At 42.3% G+C, this 23590-nt stretch overlaps 3 protein-coding genes across 7 annotated transcripts in view; 1 reads left to right on the forward strand and 2 right to left on the reverse strand.

The window, feature by feature from the left end:
- Positions 1 to 644: 644 nt before the first annotated feature.
- LOC113139132 (testis-expressed protein 43-like) lies at positions 645 to 2507 on the reverse strand. 5 transcript variants are annotated; one of them, XM_026322133.1, is made up of 4 exons: positions 2456 to 2507; positions 1459 to 1567; positions 1195 to 1357; positions 645 to 960 (listed from the first exon to the last, which is right to left on the reverse strand). In XM_026322133.1, exons 1-4 carry the CDS (start codon positions 2497 to 2499, stop codon positions 914 to 916), a joined length of 363 nt encoding a protein of 120 aa, XP_026177918.1. In that variant the 5' UTR covers positions 2500 to 2507; the 3' UTR covers positions 645 to 913. The 5 variants fall into 5 exon arrangements, with proteins under 5 accessions (XP_026177918.1, XP_026177914.1, XP_026177916.1 ...); XM_026322129.1 differs by having other exon boundaries at positions 645 to 1077; XM_026322131.1 differs by having other exon boundaries at positions 1195 to 1364.
- Positions 2508 to 3494: 987 nt separating this feature from the next.
- Positions 3495 to 11445, reverse strand: gramd2b (GRAM domain containing 2B). Its single transcript, XM_026321993.1, has 14 exons — positions 11314 to 11445; positions 9979 to 10101; positions 9287 to 9371; positions 8724 to 8793; positions 8348 to 8451; positions 7729 to 7824; positions 7495 to 7566; positions 7147 to 7236; positions 6610 to 6721; positions 6142 to 6288; positions 5712 to 5787; positions 5002 to 5106; positions 4407 to 4491; positions 3495 to 4094 (listed from the first exon to the last, which is right to left on the reverse strand). Exons 1-14 carry the CDS (start codon positions 11403 to 11405, stop codon positions 4053 to 4055), a joined length of 1299 nt encoding a protein of 432 aa, XP_026177778.1. The 5' UTR covers positions 11406 to 11445; the 3' UTR covers positions 3495 to 4052.
- A 6503-nt stretch (positions 11446 to 17948) lies between these two features.
- Positions 17949 to 23590, forward strand: part of znf608 (zinc finger protein 608) — a 43430-nt gene continuing 37788 nt past the window's right edge. Inside the window, exon 1 of the mRNA XM_026322091.1 lies at positions 17949 to 18881. Within this exon, the coding sequence (XP_026177876.1) occupies positions 17949 to 18881 (933 nt within the window). The remainder of the gene's footprint in view (positions 18882 to 23590) is intronic.

Raw genomic sequence — 23590 nt, forward strand, 5'->3', positions numbered from 1 at the left:
AAGAAGCTTGTGTGCCACTGGAGAATTGGGCCCCAATGAAAGAATATACTTCTGGTGGACTATGGAGGACCCCTCTCATAGGCCAGAGTTTCAAAATCTGTTTTGGTAAGAAAATAACCAAAACATTTAAGAAGAAAAGTTGCATTTGTTGGTTTCTTTTTTATAACACTGACTAGAAATAGCGTTCTACGTCTGGTTGTCGTAATCCGATAGAAAGGTATGAATGTGTGTGTTGTGTGTTGGTATAAAACAAAGGCAATTGTCATCACTGCTGGTGACATACTGGGACATTCATACAGAGGCCGAGACACGTGCGCGTGGCTGTGAGCGTGCACGCAGCAGCATCATTAGCATAAGAAACAACAGCTGCTTTCACTGGCAAAGTGCTTGATGTTCAGGCCAAACACTGGACAATAAAAATAAAACAATACAAGAGTAGAGTGACAGGAACCAGTCAGACCAGTTTAACCAGTTTATTTAACTTAAAAATTAGGATTACATTTTGTGAATTACAGGCAACGTGTCAACATCTCTAATCTAATATGGAGTCTTGAGTTATTACAAACATTTGATGTTAGTGTCATAATGAATAAACTGGTCATTTCATTATTTAAACACTGATTATTCGTATTTCAAAGCAAGAAACATAATTTTATATTTCAGTAATGCACTGAGAGCAACGTATCATGATTCTCATTAACATTATACTGAGGCAGAGAGCACGAGCTGATTTGAAGCTGATGGTTTTTCCCATTTTAAAAATTCAAATTGAAGTTTCTGTGTGTGTTTGTGGTTGGTTTTTTTTAGGTGTTTCAGATGTGGGGTTTTCCTAAAGGACCAGTCAGTGCTCCAAGAAGAAAAGAAAAGCCTCCATAACGTGCACGTGTGCACTTCTCCATCAGTGCAGCAGAGTTCAGCCACTAGAGGTCAGCAGCACCAAAGTGTTCAGCTGTTGTGCATCTGAATAATATGAACATGAACAATATTAGAAAGACACAGCAAGTTCTTAGACTGAACAGCAGGCAGGTTTATCAGGATCTGTAGAGCCGCCTGGTCGCAACCACTGAGCTGTTGTACCTGCAGGAAACAGAAAAACCATATTCACACTATCAGAAATGATTTGAAAGCATAAAAACATTTTTGATTCCTGAATTACCTGAAGCACCTGAATGCAGCATCTCTGAGGTGTCTTACCTGGAGAGGTGGGAGGAGCGATGAGCCGTGAGTCCCGTCTGGCTGAGAGGAGCAGAGGACGAAGAGGTGGAGCAGTGGGTGGAGGTCTGGCTGTGGCAGAGACGCTCCCGACCACAGAACCACAACGACTCTTCCAGAGGAACCACAGGGATCCCTGCCAGAGCTGCATTCTGAGACACACACACACACACACACACACACAGACGGTGAACCTGAACGAACAGGTAGGTCTCAGGTGTGTTCGTGTTCTGCTCTGGTATCTACCTTCATCAGGAGCCTCTGGTTCTTCATGTCCTGCTTCCATGGCATCACGTACAGCCTGGGGATCATGGGATGCCGCACTGAGAACGATGGGATGTGAGAGCAGGATTGCCTCGGAGTGAAAATGAGAAGGACCTTTCTTTACTCTACCGGTGGATTTGGTTCCAGTTTGGGTCTGTTTCCAAATGTGATGTGATCAAGCTCCAACAAATGTCAAATACATTCAAATACCTTTGTCAGCCTGAAAAATCAAGAACTAACCTGGTTAGCAACAACATAATGACCCTTCCTGCTGTCAAGGATTAATAATGAGATACTGTGGCTGATCCCATAGTCCTGGTCCTGGTCCTGTCTCTGCTCTGTATTTTCCTGTCCTCCTTTCTTCTCTTAGTCCTCCATGTTTCCACATGGACTCTCCTGGGATTTTGGACCCTGCCTGCCTCTGCACTGGTCTTTTACCTGCTCCCCTGTATTTGTTGCTGGGCCTGGACTGTTTGCATGTCTCTGAGCCAGTTCTGGACCAGTTCTGGACCATCCACGTTCAGTCTCTGAACCTCTGAACTAAAGTAAGCCTGGTGTTTTTCTGCTTCATGTTCATCCTGTTGTTCTGCAGTTGGCTCATTAGAAAATAGTTCATGTTGTGCATAAACAGACGTAAAGCTGAAAGTGTAAAATCTAAGAGTCACCCTTGGAAAAGGTTTAGTGCCTGTTTTCCAGTTACTGTATTTACTGTGAGGAATTATTCTGAAACAGTGATGATAGTGTAAAGTACCTGCCCTGTTCTGATCTCAATATTATTATTCCTGCATTAAAGCCACAACATTCATCATTTTGAAGAACCTGTGGTTGTTTTAGTTCACGTTCATTCAGGCTTTGTGTGCAAAGATTCAACTCAGATTCAAACTGTAATTGAATCGCACCAAAAAGAAAACAGCACATGCCTCGTTCCGTCAGTCTGAATTGGTTTCAAATGAGTTTAATCATGAGAAAATCTACTCACTCATGTTGCTGAGAGCTCCCTGCAGCAGCAGCAGCAGCAGCCATGTTTGTTGACCATGGGTCGCCTTGGAAACAGCCCCCCCCCCCCAGTGCATCATGGGGCTTGGATAGGATTACAAGAAGAGTCTCTGGCAGCGAATCAATCGACGACCGGTAATTAGGAGCCTATTAGACACAGCTGGCTTTTCAAAGAAGAGCAGCTTGTTAAGGCTTTTCTGTTCCCTTGTCTTTGATGGAAAAACGAAGCAAGTGAGCGAAGTGTTTTTTCCAGCAGCTGCTTCATGTTTACCACTGGACCTCATCTGACTTTATCTGGCACACTGGTTGTGAAGGAGCTCTGAAGACTTGTGTTTTTCCACATTTGAGAACAAACAGGAATGTTTGTTTGTCTGCATTAGAGACTTCAGAAAGAACATTTTCCAGTCAAGGTTCCCACTTATAACCAAGACTTTTGTTATTCATAAGGTTCAAGCCAGAAACTGCTGAAAACATTGAATCTGTAACTAAATGACTAGTAAACAATAAGTGAATAGTAAATGTACTGACGTCTACAGAAAGGAAGAAGGAAAAATAAAAGTTTACAGCAAAAACAAAACTTTATTTTGAAAACACCTTTTTTATTCCCCAACAGAGGAACCACATCATGAAGTGTGTGTTCAGACCCTTTGTGTCTAATTTTTATTTACAGAACCACAGTGACTCATGTCTGTGTAACAGTCCACTGCATCAATGTGCTGTATGTGTGTGACGTTCCCACACAGGGATTGATAAATACAGTAAGATTTGAAAGGTTCCTTCCTTTGACGCCATCCGGTGGTCGTAGCATGGACGACATTAGTCTGTGTAACTTTACTGTACCTTTAAAAAAAAAACTGCTCTGTTTACTGTCTGGGGTAAAAAATATGATGATTGGATACACATTTTATTTTTTCCATGTTTGTTTACAGTTTCCTCTGTTTTCCTGCTCTGGTTCTGCAGTTCCTGCAAACTAAATGTGGACTGTGCTAAATATAATCCACATCTAAAACAGTGCAGGGGGGGAAATAAAAGATGTTGGTCAGGGTGACAGAAAATAAGGGACTGCAGTTCTCACAGTGGAGCTGAAAACATGCTGGACAAGGACCTGGACTCTGTAGCTCATGTTCATGTAAATGTGAAAATCCCTGTCAGGGCAAACTACACTGGCAGATTCCAGCACATGCAAGGAACCATAAAGTGCATGTTATGACAAAGGCGCCATCAGGTGTCAGACTGATTCACTGTGCAGGACAACAAGCCCGTAAAGAACCCACTGGAGTTCATGAGGAACTATTTTCAGAGACAAGAAGAACCAGGAGTCCTGCAGCAGATGGTCTGACCCCCACAGAGCCCTGATCTGATCTCTCCCCACAGAGAGAAAATTATGAAACTCATCACATGGAATTACCCAGATGCAGTACTAGTGTAGCAGTACTGTAGTACTACTGTAGTTAAGATGAAACAGGCGTCCCATCAGTATTTTGACTGTGCGTATCTTCAGGCAGGCTCTAACAGTCTGTGTATTTACAGGATATTTACAGGACTTTGTACAGAACCTTCCTCCAAACCTGCTGGTTAGTTCAGGCAGCTTCATCCAGCAGCCTCTGCAGGTTCTTCTGCACCTGGAAGAACACAAAGTGTGTCTTACTGACCTGTAAACTAAATACTGCATGGTGTCATGCTTATGTGTACATTAATGAAGTATCTGTCATGCATGTGTTTATTGGCCAATATGTTAACGTTAAGCAGACAGACAGAACAGGCTGATGGGAAACCTGATCAGTGACCATAAATGTTTGATTAACGGCGTCTGGTTACACTGAGCTCATTGGGAACGTGTCCTGACGTTCTCCTGTTGTGTGGTTCCACAGGCTGATCATAGAAAACACACCCTGAACTTTACTTTATTTACTTAAATACAAACACAGACTGACCTTCTCCAGCTTCATCAGGTTGATGCTCAGCAGTTCAGAGAAAAGCTCCATGTTCGTGTCGGCACCGTCCCGCAGAAAGTTGTTTCTGGGAAACCACACAATGCAGGAGATAAATTCTTAATTACGTCTCGGAAAAGGTTCAAAGGTTCAACCAGAGTGAGTCAGGTGACCTCCGGGGTCGGATGCTGAGCTGCTGGTGTCGCTGTGGTTCAGAGCAGCAGCAGGTTGGGAACATTTCTCTGTTCTCACATTAACAACTTTGATTCCTGCCTTTAGCAGGTTCTGTCTGTTTGTGAATGTAGTCTGAAATAGACTAAACATGAGACAGCAGGTGTTGACGTGACTCCAGCTCCTTGTTATCATGTTCCTGCTCTTCCTGCTGCTGCATGTGAATAATTTATCTTAATGTTAACACTTTATCTCTCATCACCCAAAGTTCTGACTGTTTAAAAAGAAAAGCTGTTTCAGCAGGTGGGTAAACTTCAATAATGATGTTCCTCCATCTTTTGCAAATCAGTTTGTTTGACACTGTCTAACTGCAGGATTCTGTTTCGCCTGTCAGGCTTCCTGAATTTAGGGTTAGGACTGAACTCACTCCTGGTGTGTGAACTCAGTGACGGAGCCAAGTGTCGTCAGTCGCTGCTCCAACGAGACGATCTTAAACGCCAGGTAACAGGAAGACACGATCAGGACACACACTCTGGAAAAACACACACATAATCAGCCTGTCAATCAATCAATCAATCAATCAATCAGTGAAGGAAGAAGTGCTGAGGAGTGACTGGCAGCAGTTGTTGGGTTACACCTAAAAGCTTAAATAAATAAAGGAATGGAGAGTTAATGAACATGGGATTAGATTAATAAGTGAAGAACTGGATCAATTTGGACTGAATGTGCAGTAATGGATGACTTGGTGAACACATGAATGAATGACTACAAAGTTAGGCAACAGATGAACAAGTGAACATATTTATAAATCTAAGATGAAACAAAATTAAAATAAATATGAGTGAGTATAATAAATGGATAAATGAATGAGTGGGTGGATGGATGGATAAATGAATGAATGAATGAGTGGATGGATGGATGGATGAATAAATGGATGAATGAATAGATAAATGAATGAATGAATGGATAGATGGATGAATGAATGAATGAATGAATGAATGAATGAATGAATGAATGAATGAATGAATGAATGAATGAATGAATGAATGAATGAATGAATGAATGAATGAATGAATGAATGAATGAATGAATGAATGAATGAATGAATGAATGAATGAATGAATGAAGTGGACTCACAGAAACAGGTAGATGAACAGCAGAGTGTTGAGAGATGCAGGTTTCACTGTTCTGCTGTCAATCATCACATCAGAGCCTGGACACAAACAAAATATATTAAATATTCAGCTTGTTAAACAGATGCTTCCTGGGGAACAGATAACTTTGTATTGTTGTTAGTTAAATATGGAAAATACTTTAACTATAGCTAGTTGTTAGTCCATTCAAAACGTTTACATGGTCGTTATGAAAAATAAAACCACAGTCCCATCATGGATGAAGTTAAAGGGGTTATAAAAACATGTAGACTGCACATTCAGCATGTTACCTGCACCATAAGATCAGGAAACATGGGACAGCTAACACCAGTGTTAGATTTAAAAAGTCACATGACTCTGTTTTCTTTACTTGAAGGTTCGGTTCGGTTCCACAGACTAAAGCCTCGTTTTACCGGCTCGGTGTGTGTCGCACTGCTTTGTGTCTGAGCTCTGCTGGCTCCGATGCTCCTTCTTCGCTTTGTGCTGGTGGTCTGGACGTGCAGCAGGCGCCGCGTTGTCCGCGTGCTTCAACACATCCAGGAACGGAGGAACAGGGAAGTCTGCAGGGTAGAAGAAGCAGAAAGCAGGTGAAGCCGTGAGAACAGGAGGAGTTAGAAACTACAATGACCCAGAAGGATCAGCTGATAAATGAAATCTACTGTTTTTACACCACATCCTTCTGTCCCACGTTACCCTCAGGTGTGCACAGGCCGCTGAATAAATACAACAGACGACGAGGATCTAGTCACATGTTCCATCAAATAAACACAAGCGGAGGAGGAAGTGTCAAGAGACGAGAGGGAAACACTGCAGAAGTAGACTCCATATTATGAAGAGGGGAAATGATGCATTTGGCATTAGCTTTGATGCTTGTCCTGTACCTGCTATCTTTTCATAGTCAGGGGTCTGGGAGTCAGAGCTGCTGCTTTCCTCCATCTCCTGCCTCCGGTGTCTCACTGCTCCGTCCAGATCACTGAAGTCCCCTGGAAAACTCTGCACAAATGTGCACATCGGTATGTTACTCAAGAGGGGCGCCAGAAACCAGGAAGGTCCAGAGAAGGGTGAGAATTTAAGCTGTCGGGGTATAACAAATGTGTTTCCAGTGCACCACAATAACAGTAATACAGATGTGTGCCTGAGCAGCCACAGCTGGAACCTAGAACCAGTGGTGGTCTGCTACAAATAATACATAACCCAGCTGAGCCTGTGCGTGAAACATGTGTTGTGACAGAAACAAACAGTATTGCATCACAGAGGGCACATGATGTTGACATGTCATACAAAATAATGATGCTGAAGGTCAAAGGTCGTCGGCCAGAAACTCTTTTTTTCACCATCACTGGATTTTCTCAGTGTGTTTAATGTCTGTCAGTAATTAAGCGTCTGTGGTGTCTGGTGCGCATGTGTGTGTAACCTACCAGAGGAAAGGCAGGTGACAGCGGTGACCTCTGACCTCTGAAGCTGCTCTCAGCAGAAGACGGGATGGGGCTGCTCCATGGACTCTTCTCCTGCACAGACTTAAACAGTCAGACGCTTCTGTCTCAAAATATCCTGAAGTTTTGTTTCACGTGTTTGTTTCATGACAAACTTTGGACTCAAGGTCAGAGCCACAAATAGTAAAATGATAAGACTTAATTGTTGGTGTGGAATTAAAAGAATTTAGAAGAAAGTTTAGAATTTAGGGGAATTAAACCTTAATGGTGTCAGTTTAAGTCACAGACTGAAGAAGGTAGAAACACAAATGATGTTTTCCACATCTGTCCCACCTCCAGATGAAGACAGACGGACATCAGGAACTTGTAGGTGTTGTCTCTGGACAGGAAGGACACGAACACATACTGCAACAAAACCCAGAAAAACCTCAGGATTTTTAGTGGCAGCGGTTTGAGGCTGGTGATGCTGAGTGGGCAGGTCTCTTAACAGGGTCACAGTTTATTGTTCCCCCTCTCGAACAGACGACTTGTCAGTCCATTTGTGCCTAAATTTAAAATCCTTCTCACCCTGTCGTTGGCAGTGGCGACCACCAGAGCGTTTGGCACCAGGATGGCAGTCTTGGTCTTCTTGATGTGAGTGACGGACACCACCGGGATGACGATCTGGGACGAACAAACAGCAGGATGAACAGTTCAGCCCTGCAGGGATTAGGTGACTCTCTGTTGGTTCAGTATCAGTCACTCAGCCTTTAGACCTCTTTAACAAAAGGATTCAGGTAGAGACCTGAGAGAGCTGTCCTGGCCCGTCCATAGAGATTTCTTGAAGTACCTGTGTTAACCTGGCTGGATAGAGGCCAGTCTGGCAGGTACTGGTGTTTATATTACATGTTCTGTGTTTTTGTGTTAATCCCACAAGCTCCCATTAGTCTATCCCCCCCTGGTGGCTGGTTGTAGTATAGGTCATGAGCCAAATTAAAAATTGAACTTTAAATGTTTTCCCCTCGTTGTAGCTCGTTGTCTTTATCTCTTCCTGTGACTACCTCCAAAGATATTAATCATTTGAATCTCTCATGAAATCAAAGCTGCTGTTGGCAGCTCACTGTATTTACCACAGAGAAGTCATATAACTCAGCTAAACACCACAGTACTACAGTAAAGTAACTACACCGTAAACTACTTAAAGTACCTTTGTGTCTTTGCCAAATACTTTGGAGTGGAAGCAGATCCAGTGGTCTGAGACAAACATCCGACCCTGGTAGAGGATGTCTTTCTGCAGGGCGCAGGTGTAGCCTAACAAACAGGTAAACAACATCAGATTATGGCAAAACACTTAGTTAAACTTTTAGTAAACTCCAACATGAAGAAGGAAACATGTCAGTGAGGAGATTTAAATTTCACATATTTTAATTTGCTTTGCTCTTTCATGTTTACTGTTTACTTGCTGACTTTTATAAGCATTAAAAGGTGGTCTAGGCTTGAACAAACTGCTCACAGGCATCAGATCTTTGACTATCAAATCCCTCATTCAGTATTTAAGGTGGACTGGAGAGTTGTGTCATTACTCTGTTTCAGTTGTTCTTCTTTGCTGATCTCCTTAAATATTTTATGGTACTGGCAGTTGCCCTTGGAAAGCTGAAACACACACACACACACAAACACACACACACACACACACACACAGTTATAATGCAGTAACAAGCTCACACAGATGTTAATATTAAATGATGTTTGTTTATGCACAGGAAATGCATGCACAATGTGAATGTTAATAATATTTCAGAACAGTTCCACTTGGCAGATGTGGGTTTTATTTGGACTGAACTATCATATAAACATGAACGATTTACTGCACAACTGCCTGATTGGACTGACTGAGTTTGAGACACGAGGTTCCTATAAAACTGAGTGTTTGTGATGATGCAACATCAAATAAAAAGCAAACAAATAAAAAACAGGAGCACAGACTCTACCGCCCTCAGCGCTGAGGACTTTTAGTAGATCATTAATAAGAACACGGTGCTGGGGGGGGGGGCACTAACACAAATTAAATGTGATATTACTGTTGATTTCCATGTTGTGTTTATAGATGCACTAACATAAATGAGTTGAGGTAAGGAACGCTCACCTGGCTGTAGTGAGACTTCTTCTCTATCTTACAGACAGAGTCTGTTCTGACCTGAGTCAGCAGCGTGTGGTCGAAGGTCTTTGACCTGCAGACACAATGAATCAATGCAGTCAGGGCCAAATTAGCAGCACTGATACACACATGTCTGTCTATATGTCACCATGTGTGGTTCAATACATAGGGTTGACAGATGGGGCCACATTAAAACAGTGATAGCAGCATATGAAAAGTGTTCATCCTTTAATGGCAGCAAATATTCATGGGTTTAAGAAACATTTACAGCTGTTAATCAATTTGTGGAACCAGAAATGAAATTACAGGACAGTATCTGGACAGTTAAAATTTTTCAACCACTGTGTTTGTTTTACCACATTCACTCAATAAATCAATATTTCAATCAATACAACTTCATTTTTCCCAACTAGTGCAATTTCTTTGCAGCAGCTTAAAACACTCCCCGTGAAAAAAGCCAAATAACATTAAATGATACCAAAATATAAGGAGAGTAGAAAACTTACAAATGGCAGAGAATCCTGATTAGTTGTACAAACAGGAAGTTCATTTGTTTTGAAATAACAATTTTAAAGTGCCAGGTCTCAGCATTAACCTCTTTAAATTTAAACTAAGCTCTTCTAACACACAGAGTCCCTCCGTGTCCATCTATTTTGAAAGAGATAAATGAAGGTGTTTACCGGACTAACGCTGGTTTCCTCCTCCCTAAAAGCTCCTGTAGCTCCTGATCAGTGGCCTGCAGAGCATCACTGACCGTCCTCCCATATCTCTGGCAGTCCTCCGCCACGTTGTCTACATCTGAGCTGCACATGAGGAAAACTGCCGTTAGTTTCCCTGCCCAGCTCTCTCCCACATACCTTCTTGTTTTAGCAGCTGCAGGGAGGATGAAGAGGAGGATAAGCACTCGTTCATTTCACTGCAGCTTCTTTGCAACGTGCTGGAGCTGCATGTAGACTGATTCTGTGTGACGTCAAGTGCAATGATATATCTGACTCTCAAGGAAGTTCAATTCATTTGGAATTAGTTTTGATCAGATTACAGAAAAACTGAAAAGTAACCAGATGTAGTAGTTTAAAATGTAGTTTGAAGGCCTTTATAGTTTCACTATATGTTGTGTTTCCATGCAGCTTTTTACTGGGCCACTACAAAGCAATGACTTATTACTAGTCAGTCGACATATAGTTGAATATTTACTACACTTCTCTTTCTTTGCACTGAGACAGATGTTCAGACAGACAAGCCAACTTAATGAACATCGACAACTTTTGTCTTAGTAAATGAATTTACCGTCCAGAAGACCTTTTTCTTTCTCCATACATCTCCACTCAGTGGGATGAAAGGACAAACATTGTGTATGTCCACAAGTAAAATATAGGTGAAGTTTAGGAGTTTTGGAAGTTATGAAGCTAAAGTGAAAAATCTGCTGATGCTGCATTTCAATGGGTGGCTTGGTCTACAGCTGTCAGTTTGTTTAGTGCTCTGCTGTCCTTGTGCTTATGGTTTTCTTTGGCACCTACTTGAAACAGCACAGCTACAGGCTAATGTTAGCATTTGTGTTTAATATTGACCAATGTTCCCTTAGAGAGCAAATAAGACTAACAACAATAGTAATAAATATCTTTGACATTTGGGTAAGAGTATGTTGACTGTTCCTCTACTGGTTAACTTACTATAGAAACAGATAAATGAATATTAACTTTGATAAACTAAAATTAGCTGAATTATCAGTTTGGTTCTAGGTGCAACTAACAAGTACTGATAAAAACCGAAGGTGACATTGTGACAGGCTGTTTGTGTTAATATAACCAACTTACCATGAATTACTGCACAAATTCTCCCATTTACCAAGCTGGAAATAAAAAACCTTTTGTATTGTTGTTTGATAAATGATAGATGTGTTTAATACTGCCATTAAAACTATTACAACTCATACCTAAAGATAAAAAACATTACTGTTACTCAGACTGCTATAAACTGTACATATAATCTAGACTTCATCTGTTTGGCAGACTCACTTATAGTCCCGGTCTTCGTGCTTTGCAGTTCCTCTGTGACACTTCCTGGCATCCTCCTGAGACGTCTGCTGGTTCACACACTGTTCTGTCATCACGCTCGACAGTTTGTTCCCAGGGTCCGGCTGTTGTCCCGCTCTGTCGGCTGCCGTGAGCACTGAGAGCTGAACTGGCCCTGCAGCCTGGCCCTCTGCTCCTTCACCTGCCTGTGGGAGTGTCTGCTGGGCCTCCTGGGCTCACATGTCACAGCCAATCAGGTGGCAGGACACGGTTGTTTGTGTGTGTGTGTGTGTGTCTATGCATTTAAACCTTTGATCGGTGACATTTACCCAGCTTTGTTTGTAGGGTAAAGTTTTATTTTTGCTGTGCTTTCTGCTGCTTTGTACTAAAATTGTGTTTTCTTCCATTGTGTTCTGTTTACATGTCAGAAATAAGAAAACTTTCCCTTTTACTGAAATAAAACGTTAAGTTTTATTTATGTTTACACTGCAGGTTAATGCGGGACACAAGGATCAGGTATAGAAATCACTGTTGGGTCCCTTCACACTGACAGCAGCCCAGTGAAATAATACTTCCCTTACATGGAGAATGTAATATGAATCAAATTTGGATAACAGAGCAAAAATCACCAGACTCCATTCAGAAATCCAGCAGTTTAATTTTGCTCTGTCAACAGCCATTTCTTAATGGTTGCTAAAAGTGTGTAATGTCTCCCCAGTTTGAGTTACAGTAACACCTGCTGTGAAAAAAGCTAGTGGGGATGTTTACAGCAGCTGCAGCAGGTTTACAGATGCTTATGTTCATGAAAATAAAATGCAAATGATATAATGTGCAGTCACAGTACAGGTAATGTTTGGTGTCACTGAAGTTTCCAAATGAAACGTAACTTGCAGATGTTCACTCCTGTGCAGACTCAGGATGAGGATATATGATCCAGCCTGTGTGTGTGTGTGTGTGTGTGTGTGTGTGTGTGTAATGTGAGCAGTCTGATATCAGCTGTAGGTTACTGGGCCACAATGTGGGCCAACAAACATGTTATGAAGTTGCTCTCTATGTTTGTACAGTATATCTCTCTCTGTGCGGCTATTTTTGTATTTACACGATAAAAACAGAGAAACGCATAAATAGCTGTACTACACAGAAAATACTGCGATTTTCCCACAAACACTCACACACATAGACACACACACACACACACATAGTCACATATTTTATATCACAGTGTGTAAACAAAGACGACAGACATCACAGTTCCCCAGGAAGTGAAGCCACCTAAGTCGATCGCCCCCTGGTAACTGGTTGCAGATCATAAACCCCCCCCCAGTGTTAGCAGATGGGAAATGAGCCAAACTAAAAAGTACAAATCAAAAAAACTTTTCCTGTATGTGATCTACATCAGCTTAGGTCGATATTCTCACACTGATTTGTGAACAAGTGGTGATCATTCAGCTGACTGACAGCTTTGACTGGCAGCTCTATTGTGCAGAATTTGGTTGCAGAATATGTCAAGTGCAACATGCAGTCTGCATATTTGTGATATTTTGGCTTCACTTTTGCACAGTCCAACAAAGTTAAAATGCGTCTACGTTATTTTTGCTACTCGGGAGGACATTACACATTCCCTGCCCCTAAACTAACATTTAAGAAGCAGTTCAACATTTCATAAAATGAGCTTATTCATTTCCTTTCTGAAAGTGCAGTGATGTTTTTGAATGAAAAATGACATTTTGAGTTATTCTTTTAGCCTAAACCTAAGTTAATATTAATATTAATGTGAAGCCTGACCTGTCCAGGGTGGACCCCTGCCTTTCACCCAGAGAGAGCTGGGATAGGCTCCAGCAGATCCCTGAGACCCTGGTTAGGAATAAGGGGGTACAGATGATGGATGGATGGATGTGAAGCCTTCAGTCTTTTAAAGCACGGGGCCTAAAAAACCTGTATCAGCATTAATGGCAGCCAGATTTTTCTAACCTTCATTGTGTTTTTGCTGACAGACAGACAGACAAGTCCTCTTCCCTGACTGTACACACACAGACGTGCACACACCACATGCTGCACTTTGAAATACAAACACTCCTGCCCCGTTTACCAAATCTGGTTTTCCTCAGATCTTTCATTTTGTTCTAGTTTTAACTTTGCTGATTTATCCTTTTTTCTGTATTTATAGTTCCCTACATTACTCTAAAATAAATGGATTTCTATTTCTTCAGTCTAAACTGCAGCTTTTTCATGCTGCTTTGTGTTTTTACAGTATTTCTGTCTGTGCAGACATTAATCTGACGTCCATCTGCTGCATTTCTAACAAAATATTCCAAATTCTCTTAACATTGTATTTAATAAATCTCATTAATATATTCTCGTTAATGTTATTTTTTATTTCTATGTCTGCTTCTTTGAACAGTTGAACTTGAAGTTGAGGAAATTTGGTTTATTCATACTATTTTTAGTGACATACAGGTAGAGGATAAATATTGCTGCAGGCTGAGTCTCCTGCATGTTGTGATATGTAAACACAGACTAGATGCCCTTTGAAATGCAAACACACACACACACACACACACACACACACACACAGTGAAGGGCCAGGGCTCCAACAAAGGGCACGATGTTGGTGATTTCATGGGATTTGTTGACAGTGTGAAAAATGCAGAATATCACCAGACCTGCAACTCAAATAGGAACAAAGTTAAGAAAAAAAATGGACACTGGCAAACTGATGTTGACACTGTGCTCTAATATCAGTCTGCCAGAAACACACACTGGACGCAGTGTCCACCCCAGAGGCTTCTCTAAACCCAATAACTTCCAACAAATTCTTTCTGTCTCTTTAATCAGTCTATATTCCCTCACAACAGAGAGGATGAACTGACTCTGCTGATATCTACTGCTGCAATGACACGATCAACGCCACAATCAACTACTAATTTAACTCTGTGTGCAGTGTGTACTGTGTTGGTAACTCCAGGATGATTAAATATTCAAATTCATTCTAATACATTTTGTCTTAGCACTGATTGTGGGCTCATGCATGTATCCTGTTACCTTCACCTATCTTTACTTGTCCCTTCAAATGACTCATAATGAATTGAAACGAGAGAGGTGGCCTGTCTTTTAATGTTTCTTTATTAAAGCGAGGACAGAGACAGAGACAGTGAGCTGAGTGACAATAATCTGTGGATTCACACGTTTCATTCATGTCAATTTATGCCTGATCTGCTTTTCCACTCTTTAATCCACCTGCCAGAGAAGGTTTTGTTTCTGTGACGAAAACCCAGACGAGCCTGGAGTATTATTCTTACACTTCCCAGGTGTTCAGATGGTGGAAACAGTCAGTTACTGACAGATTCTGTCTTTCACTGCAGAAATGAACCTACTGGATTTTACTCTCTAATCCAGTTAGACTGTTCACACTGTTTCAGAGCTGTTCATTCACCTGTGGGCTCATTTTGAAGGTTGTGGTGCTGTGAGACTGTGTTGTTCTACACAGGGAGGTGTTTGTCATTAATATTAATAGGGGAAGGCAAAATCTAATAAACACTGTAGGCTATTATTATGCAATACAATTCAGCAGCAGCAGCAGCAGCACACACTGCAGCCTCCAAAATCAAGGATAAATAAGAAAAACGAAGATAAAGTGATTTTCTATATTTTTATTAGTTAAAAATCCCATAGAGACTTAAGTCAACAGAGAATTGCCTCAATAAAAAAGTGATGTATGTCATAGTTATTATCAACATTAACACATCAGCCATTAAACTGAGACAAATATTTGTACATCAGAAAAAAACATGTATTTTATCGATAAAAGGCTGCACAGGCAAATCGCTGAAACTTTACGGCATCAGGTGAGTAGCACCTGTACGGCACCGGCCACTGCGCATGCTCGGACACGACGCTCTGTTTACGCCGCGTCGCTAGCTTGTTGTGCTAGCTTGTTGTGCTAGCTTGTTGTGCTAACCAGTAAAACACAATCTCCTGAGTTCTTCGACATATTCACGGTGTCTGGGACAAAGTCTGACCCACAGGAAGGTTGTGTCGGGTGTGGTGGATTCGGAGAACCGTACTTCCATGAGCTGGACTGGTCCCAAGAGGATCCAGCAGGAAGAGACACGTAGATGCCGCAGAGATGCGTCTCTCCCGCCCCCACTTTGCTCCGGTCGGTTAAAGCAGCAGAAAATGCTCCAATTTGGGAAAGAAAAACATCAAATATTAACTTTTAACAGGTGAGAATTTATAGTGTTACAGTTTATTGTTACTTTAGTTTGTTGTTATTGGTTTTAATTAGGATTTATCTCAATAAGTGACGTTAGCCCTTAAGCTAACACCTGATGAGTAAGTGAAGTTTCAGCTTCAATAAAACTGAATATTTTTATAAAAGTAAAATATCAGTAAAATGTGTTAATGCAGGACTTGTTGTTCTGAGTAGCCTTGGACTGTCTACTTTATAATGTTGTTATAAAATGTTAGCATGCTGCAGAACACACAGATTTACATGGTGTTTGTTTGTTGGTTTGTTTTCTGATGGGTTTATTTTGTGTGTAGGTTCCCAAAAGTTACATTTAGAAAACAGACACTGACTGGGTTTCAAACCAGGAACCTTCCTGCTGTGAGGCAACAGTGCCAACCACTAACCCACTGTGCTGCTTGTCAATAATGTGTGAATTAAGATGTAAAGAGCAAAATAACAATATTTCAATAGAAAAGCTTTTTTTAAAAAAAGGTGAAGCCTGTTGTTTTTTTCCAAACAACAAAGAAACAAAGGCCATAATGTTACGATGCTCTAAAAGTAAAATATTTTTCATCTTAAATCTTATATTATAGAAATATTAGCATTAAAATCTACAAAAGACAAAGTATTTTGATTTGAAAATCCACATTTTCAATTTAACCAAATACCCTGTATCTGTTTGGGATTTGCATCAGACAAACTGCTGAAAAACTATATAAAACTATAATGATTGTAATTGTGGACAGACTTCTGCTTCCACAGACAGAAACACATTATAAGGTGCAGCTTGCCTGTATAGACATGTAAACAGTGAACAGCAGTGTGTTATGGTGGACACTGACATTTTCCCCACGGACCACCTCCAATAGACCGGCCTGCAGACGAAGAATTTAGATGCTACACTGAGAGAGACAATCTGGAGCCAATACTGCAAGAGCTGCAGCAGAGATGGGAGAAACCAGAATCATGCAGCCCTGAAGTTTCCAGAACCAGGTACAGAGCACTTGATTTTAACTTCATGATCATAGGACTAGTGTGAAGATGACTGCTGCTGTTACTGTGTGGGGATGTGTGTAGATAAATACAGTGCCCATATTTTTAATGGCAAGCAAAGATGTGCAGCGGTGTGGCCCCCTGCTGTGTTCTTAATGGTTTTTGAACAACAATGGAGGTCTATGGATGAGACCAATAAGTTAAACCAGGTTCTGGATTCACACACATTATCCCTTGTTGGCTTTATGGGATTTTTAACAATAACAACGAAAACATTCAGGCTTTAATGTTTTATTTTTTTATATTATTTAATTGCTCTGGCTCCATGTTTTAAATCATGCTGTCACAGATGTGCATATTAATGTGATTTTGTTTTAGTATTTGCTTTTATGTATTTTATGTATTTGTATTATGTGGTCTGTTGTGTTTTGTGTTGAAATATGGGTTGTAGTGTTTTATCTGGCTGAGAGGAAAATTTCTCCTCAGGCAAAATAAAGTCGAAGCTGATGAGTGGAAGTTACAAACTAAAAACATTGTCAGAGCTCTACTTCATGTATCCTGTTTATGAATTATTAAACTAGATTAAAACTGCAGTAATATCAAAGTGCTACAACACAAATAGGGATCTATTAAATCATTCATGAAAAACCACAAATCCCTTTTATTTCACTTGTTCACAATAAACCCAGTTTTTTCAGACATAATTCAGGAATGTGTTTTTGTTGTATTTTACTAAATAATATAAATTAAGTGGATATCATTGCGCTCCCTGTGCCCAATCAGTGCATGTTTTATAAATCCAGAAAGGAGCAGTTGGGTGCACCAGTTAATTAATTCTGTCCAATCCGGTCAGTTCCACCTGAGCTGACGATTAAACAGTAAAAGAAACAGTGCAGCGCCGCCTTGTGGACAAACCTGGACTCTGTTCTTAACGAGAAAGAGATTTTATTCCTCCAGAACCAGATTTGTTGCTCGAGATTTGCGGTGGGAGGGAATTCATATAAAACACCATCTAGAATATTATTATTACAGAAGAGAAATAATGACTTACACTAAAATACATGGAATATTTTGTGGGTTATTTGAAAACAGAAATATGTAAATTTGTGTCTGGGGTTTGATTTTTTTTTTCTTAAACTTTATGTTTATTAGCCTATAATTGAATATAGGAGGTTAGTGGGTGTATTTATAATAACTGGGACCTGTGGACATTAACATCTGGAGCACCTCTGTCAGTTATAGCAGCTGTCACTCAGCCTGTGATGCGGTTTGTGGAGGACCAGGCCTGATCCAGCATCCATAACAGAGTCCACCTAGAGCTCGGCGCTGTGTGCCACACTGCGGCGGCTGACGGGCTGACAATGACTTGAATGCTGATTATTGTGGAGATCGACAAAGGAGACAAGGAAAGGAGGAGATGAACCGTTTCCTGAGAGCTGGGGAGAATGGAGGGCTGCTGACGGACTGCAGGGAGCTGTCACCCAACCACACCGCCTCTTCCTCCTCCTCCTCCTCCTCCTCCTCCTCTTCCTCCACCATCTCCATCACCTCCTCCTCCAGCGCCGCTGGCTCAGCCGACAGACACGCGGCCCTGCCCTCGCTCCAGACCCGGGGACCTGGCGGCGGCGGGGGGTCGGAGCCGAGGAGATCCGCGCTTAAACGCAGCCGAGCCGGCCGGGAGGGACGAGAGGAACCGGACGCGGCAGCGGCAGCGGCAGCGGCGGATCACTCAGCGGCCGCGGTTGCGGTGCGCGGCGGCGGGGGAGAGGTGTGCACGGGGCTCGGTAAGCAGCGGTGTCGGGAGGCTCAAGGACGCAGCGTCGGTGGAGAAGTTGTGGAGATGATCTCGGCGGTCGGCAGGGACGCGGACGGCGGCGTCGGCGGCAACAACAATAACGGCGTCTCCGAAGTGACCACGGCCTCTGCGTCCGCGGCATGCGCCAAAGGCAAGGAGGAAAGGAAGGGGAAAAACGTGATCCGGGGCTGGAAGAGGGACAGAGACAGGGAGAGGGACGCCACCGCACCTCCTGCTCCTCCGGCCCGGACGAGGAAGGAGAAGCCCGGCGATGGCTCGTCTCCTCCTCCCTCCGTCTTCCTCCCATCGTCCGCCCTGTCCGAGCATCATCTGTGCCGCGACGCCCCCGGACACTGCCTCTGCGCCGCGCCGGACTCCAGGATCATGGCAGATAACGGCAACAACAACAACGTAAACAATAACAATAATAGCGGGAGTAACGGCGCCGGTAAGAGCGCGCTGGATTGTGGAGTTAAAAGCGGCGGAGGCGCTATTGTTGTGAGGCGGCAGCATGACGACACGCCGGCCGCCAAGAAACACAGAGGAGCCGAGAAGGTAAGCAGCTTTTATTGTCTGGAGGCCAATAACAAAACACAACAACAAACAGCACAGCAGCTGAGCAGAGCATGAAACGGGTTAGGGCCAAGGTCTTTCATCCAAAGGTGGAAAACAATCCAATAAAAAGAGGCAAACTCAGTATTTTTGATATTCAGAGCACAGAGTGTCGGGCACAGGCAGGTGTGAGAGCCACAAAGAAGCTGCACAGCAGCAGAGGAGCAATGTTTAGATGGAGCGATGATGACCGCCTGCCTGCTACTTCATATCTATTTGCTATTGTTGTAGCCCAGCTGGAGTCATTGTTCCCTGCCTGTCTGTCTGCTGATATTTACCATGCTGATGTACAGACATGAGGTTTGTCTTTTCTGTTGGAGAGCAGATGAGGAGGAGGAGGGAGACAGCAGCAGTATGTCCTCCATCTCCATCCTCCTCCTCCTCCTCCTCCTCCTTTTGGAGCCATTAAATCCACCTCTTGTTTTTGCCTGGGACTGAAGGAGAAAGGAACTGTTCACACATGCAGCAGCAAGTCAACAAAGACATGCAGGAGTAGGAACTAGACCCTCCTTTTGTTGCACCTGGGCAGGCTTTGTTTGGTTACTTCATTTAGGGAAAAGACCCACGATGTCCACATGAATCAGGTTTTACAGTCTTTTTAAAGCAGACGTAGATGGTGCAGGTCGACAGGTCGCACCGCTGAGGTGTAGGAGCCGGTCTGAGCTCTGTTTTCTAAGAACAGGGATGTGCTGCTGCTTGTGAAAGGATGTTGGCTTTGAATAAGTCATCCAGAGGAGAGACAAAGATGGAGGAGAAGTCAGGTGGGAAAGAGATGTTTGGTGGGGAGGGGGGAGAGAAATTGGACATGGCAGCAGAGGACACAGGCAGAAACACACAGGAGCATAAAGAAACAGACGGGGGACGTCCAGGAGGATGTTTGTGTTTTGGCTTTTTGGCAGGAGGAACCGGCCTGCCCCGGCTGCTGTGTTTATTTGTTGATCTGAGATTCCTGTCTGGTGGTGAAAACACACAGTCAGCCAGTGCTCTGGACTGGCTGTAAATCAGTCAGTCAACGGTCATCTTGGCTCCACCGCACAGTTTAATAAGTGTCCTCTGACGGTTGTAGTCGAGCTGCAGGTGCTTTTCCCCCTGAAACATAAAAAGCTGAGATTATCTTTAATATTTAAATGCAAATGTTTAAAGAAAGAAAACTGATTATTGGGACGAGCAACAAAGACACAAACCTGAAATTATGTTTCAAACCTCATTCTGATGTTTGTGTAAAGTCTGAAATATTATCCAGCATTTAAAAAACTGAGGAACAAGAACTGGACTTCAGTGTTTGAAGATAATAATTCTACACTTCTTGTGTTTGGACTTCTAGAAATTTAGACTGTTTTGATTTTAGCAGTTCTCTCAAATGTCTGCTGGTGCTGACACAACATGGGGCTTATGGGAAAAAAATAGCATGAATGTTCATTCTGACTTTGGGTGATCAAACTTTTCAAAACTCAAGGTTTCCTTACTTCCTTTTTCCAAAGCTTTCCAATCCCGAAGGGCGTCCTCAGCAAACAGGAAGTTACTAATGATGCGGGATTCGGTCGAACAGTCTGGTTGTCGAGTGTGTATTTTATCACAGGTAGAAATGCTTGTTTGGATTAAAGTCATATATTGACCAAACTGAGCAGCCCAGGCTGCTACAGAGCCCCAGACATTAAGTTTCACATTCAGTGTCCCACATGTTTTTAGGCTGAGGCTACTACAGTACAGAATAATGATCAGTTATTTTTTATTTTGTGATTACTGATTTAATGATTGGGTCTGAGGGCCCAGGTTTGAAACCCATCAGGGGCCTTTCTGTGTGGAGTGTGCATGTTCTCCCTGTGCTTGTGTGGGTTTTCTCCAGGTACTCTGGTTTCCTCCCACAGTCCAAAAACATGTATGTCAGGTTGATTGGTGACTCTAAATTGCCCATAGGAGTGAGTGTGAGTGTGTGAGGTTGTTTGTCTCTATGTGGCCCTGTGATGGACTGGGGACCTGTCCAGGGTGGACCCCTGCCTTTCACCCAGAGAGAGCTGGGATAGGCTCCAGCAGATCCCTGGGATCCTGGTTAGGAATAAGGGGGTACAGATGATGGATGGATGGTTTGGTCTGCCAAATATCAAAAACAGTGAAAATGCTTATTTGAAGTGCTCATGTTGATGTAGTCAATTTTCTCGCCCAAATCCAAATATATTCAGTTTATTGTCAGAAGAATCAGAAAACCTGTGTCATCTGATGGGATCAGCTCCATGTGAACAGTGAAGGTGGAATCTGATCAGAATGATTGCAGTTTATTCAGTCAAGTACAGGACAGACATCTGGACAGTTTACAGCAGGAAAGTTCAGGTGTGACATTGAGGGCCAACCTAAATGAGATTCGTTGTGTTTCCAGATCAGAATGAAAAAAAGAGGTTTGCCAAGGACAGGAGCCGTGTGACTGACAGGCCTCTCCGCCGCTCACACATCCTCATGAACCCTTCCTACACCTGATTGGATGAACGCACCACTTGCTGTGCTGTCATCATGCTCTTTGCATCTGATTTTCAAACGCACAAAAAACATGACAGCTGTTCTTGAAATATCACGTTTCTTGGTAGGAAAACTCAGTCCAGCTGCTCTGACATGTTTCTGTCCCCGTCATCACACGCGCCGAGCTTCTGCCAGTTCCCTTTCAAAATAAGTGTCCCTCCTCCTGTAAGCTGGGTGTGATTTTATACGTGTTTAATTATTCACAAATCACAGCATTAAACTGCAGTTTTCTGTTTTCAGTTTTCGAGCTGTTACGTCTTTTGGAAGCATTGAAATTAATCCGATTGGAGGATGTGAGACTTTATGGTGCATTTAATTAACTGGTGTCAAAATTGGATGAAATAGTTAATCACAACTGTGGAAGAACTAAGCACATAGAATAAAAAGCTTTGATAGAAAAATATTCAGAACAAAAAGATTTTTACACAGGATCATATATTTAAAAATAACTGAGGTCTTCATGTGTGTGTTTTTAACACATCTAACATTCTCCACAGCTTTAACAAACGTGCATCACTGATATTATGTCCTGCACGGATTTATTTATTTGCGTCCTAATTTTCGTGCTTTGTGTAACTTGTATATTTTCTATGACCAGCCGCTGGTCCCATGTCAGAGCAGCTGTTCTTAACGTGCTGCTCTAAATTACAAAGAAAGAAAGAAAGAAAAATACCATATATACTGTATATCATAGGGAACGTATAGCTCCATGTTTATTTACCATTCCTCCAAACACAGCAATGAAACTCATTTAATTTTCTCACATACTGACCTGAGAATTCCTCTTCTTATAGAAAATCTTTAAAGTTGAGACATATTTCTTTTCTTTAATTTTCATTCTTGGATTGATAAAGTTTATCTTATTGGATTCATGCTCCTTCATCGAGGATTTAAAACAGTCCTCCTCTTTATTTTGTGTATCAGGAATGATGTTGCTGCCTAGAGTCTTGTAAGCTGAGAAAGGCTGGTGCAGGACACAAATCAGTCAGTCAGTCAGTCAGTCAAAAAAACCAGCCTGTCTGCACATGCTGCAGTTTAGCAGGTATAATGTTTAGCACATTCACCATGTTCATTTAGCACATTTGATGCTTAGCAGGAACTAACAGCTGAGGCTGATGGGAATGTTATTAGTTGTGCATGTCTTTGGTAATAAAATAATAGAAAGACATTTCTGTGGTGATATCCAAGGGGCTATATTTTGGATGATTGACAGGTGTGATCGGTGGCGTGATACCGTGGCTCCACCTCTGGTCGCCACCGTGCAGAATCTGGCTGGAGAATGTGTCACAGAATCAAGATGGCCTCCTCCTCTGTTATTTTGGCTCGACACAGTAACATGAAGTGGTTTTCGTCCATTTTCATTCACAGTCTGTGGTTACCGTCCTGTAGTTGTTGAGATATTTTAATCATTAAGTGTCAGTGTCTGTGCCACGTTTCACTGTAATCCCCGCAGTAGTTGTTGAGATTAAAGATTAAAGATTATCACGGCTAAACTACAGTCAAATTTAAAATCCATAATAGCGGCTGAAGCAGTGGCTGAAAAGAAAAAGACAGACCCATCCTGGCTGACAGAAATAAAAGCAGTTCTGCTGCTGGGGCTCAGACTGTCATCTGCATGACAATAAGATGCACTTGAGTTTGCCTGTGAATGACAGGCTGCTCTGCTCTCACTTTCTGTCTGTCAGTCTGGATCCCTGCAGGCTGAATAAAGATGAAACTACCACAACACTCTGCTGCTGTTGCTGTTTGTTTCTTTATCTTGAATTCTGATCAGCTCACAGAGCCGCTAACATGCTCCCCCAATATCCGGGTATTCCCGTTTTATCGAATGGGAACGTCAGATCCCGGTAGCTCGACTGTCGGTTGGGCCGAGACTCGTCCTGTTTTACCTGGTCGGTTTTAGCAGGTTTGCATCGGCTCGGTTTCCATAGCAACGTTGACGGGGAGAGTTGTGAATGGGGTGTGATGTTGCATGCGAGCAGCCGATCATCGGTGATGGAGAGCAGGGCTTGGCGATGGATCCAAATAAACCATCCAAAAAGATATTTTCTATATTGGTAGATATGTGTAGTTACCCAGTTATATGCTTTATGCTATTAAGGAGCAAGGAAGCACATTAGACACACACAGTGTTTTCTGTT

This window comes from Mastacembelus armatus, chromosome 9, assembly GCF_900324485.2.
Source record: "Mastacembelus armatus chromosome 9, fMasArm1.2, whole genome shotgun sequence".
NCBI lineage: Eukaryota > Metazoa > Chordata > Actinopteri > Synbranchiformes > Mastacembelidae > Mastacembelus > Mastacembelus armatus.

Coding starts and splice junctions, on each gene's coding strand:
- gramd2b (XM_026321993.1), bottom strand. CDS start 11,405: ATGACAGAACAGTGTGTGAACCAGCAGACGTCTCAGGAGGATGCCAGG. Junction 10,102..11,313: donor CACGAAGACCGGGACTATAA/GTGAGTCTGCCA, acceptor CCTCATGTGCAG/CTCAGATGTAGACAACGTGG. Junction 7,567..7,728: donor TCGCCACTGCCAACGACAGG/GTGAGAAGGATT, acceptor GTTTTGTTGCAG/TATGTGTTCGTGTCCTTCCT.
- LOC113139132 (XM_026322129.1), bottom strand. CDS start 2,499: ATGGCTGCTGCTGCTGCTGCTGCAGGGAGCTCTCAGCAACATGA. Junction 1,358..1,458: donor ACCAGAGGCTCCTGATGAAG/GTAGATACCAGA, acceptor CTCAGAATGCAG/CTCTGGCAGGGATCCCTGTG. Junction 1,078..1,194: donor CGCTCCTCCCACCTCTCCAG/GTAAGACACCTC, acceptor TGTTTCCTGCAG/GTACAACAGCTCAGTGGTTG.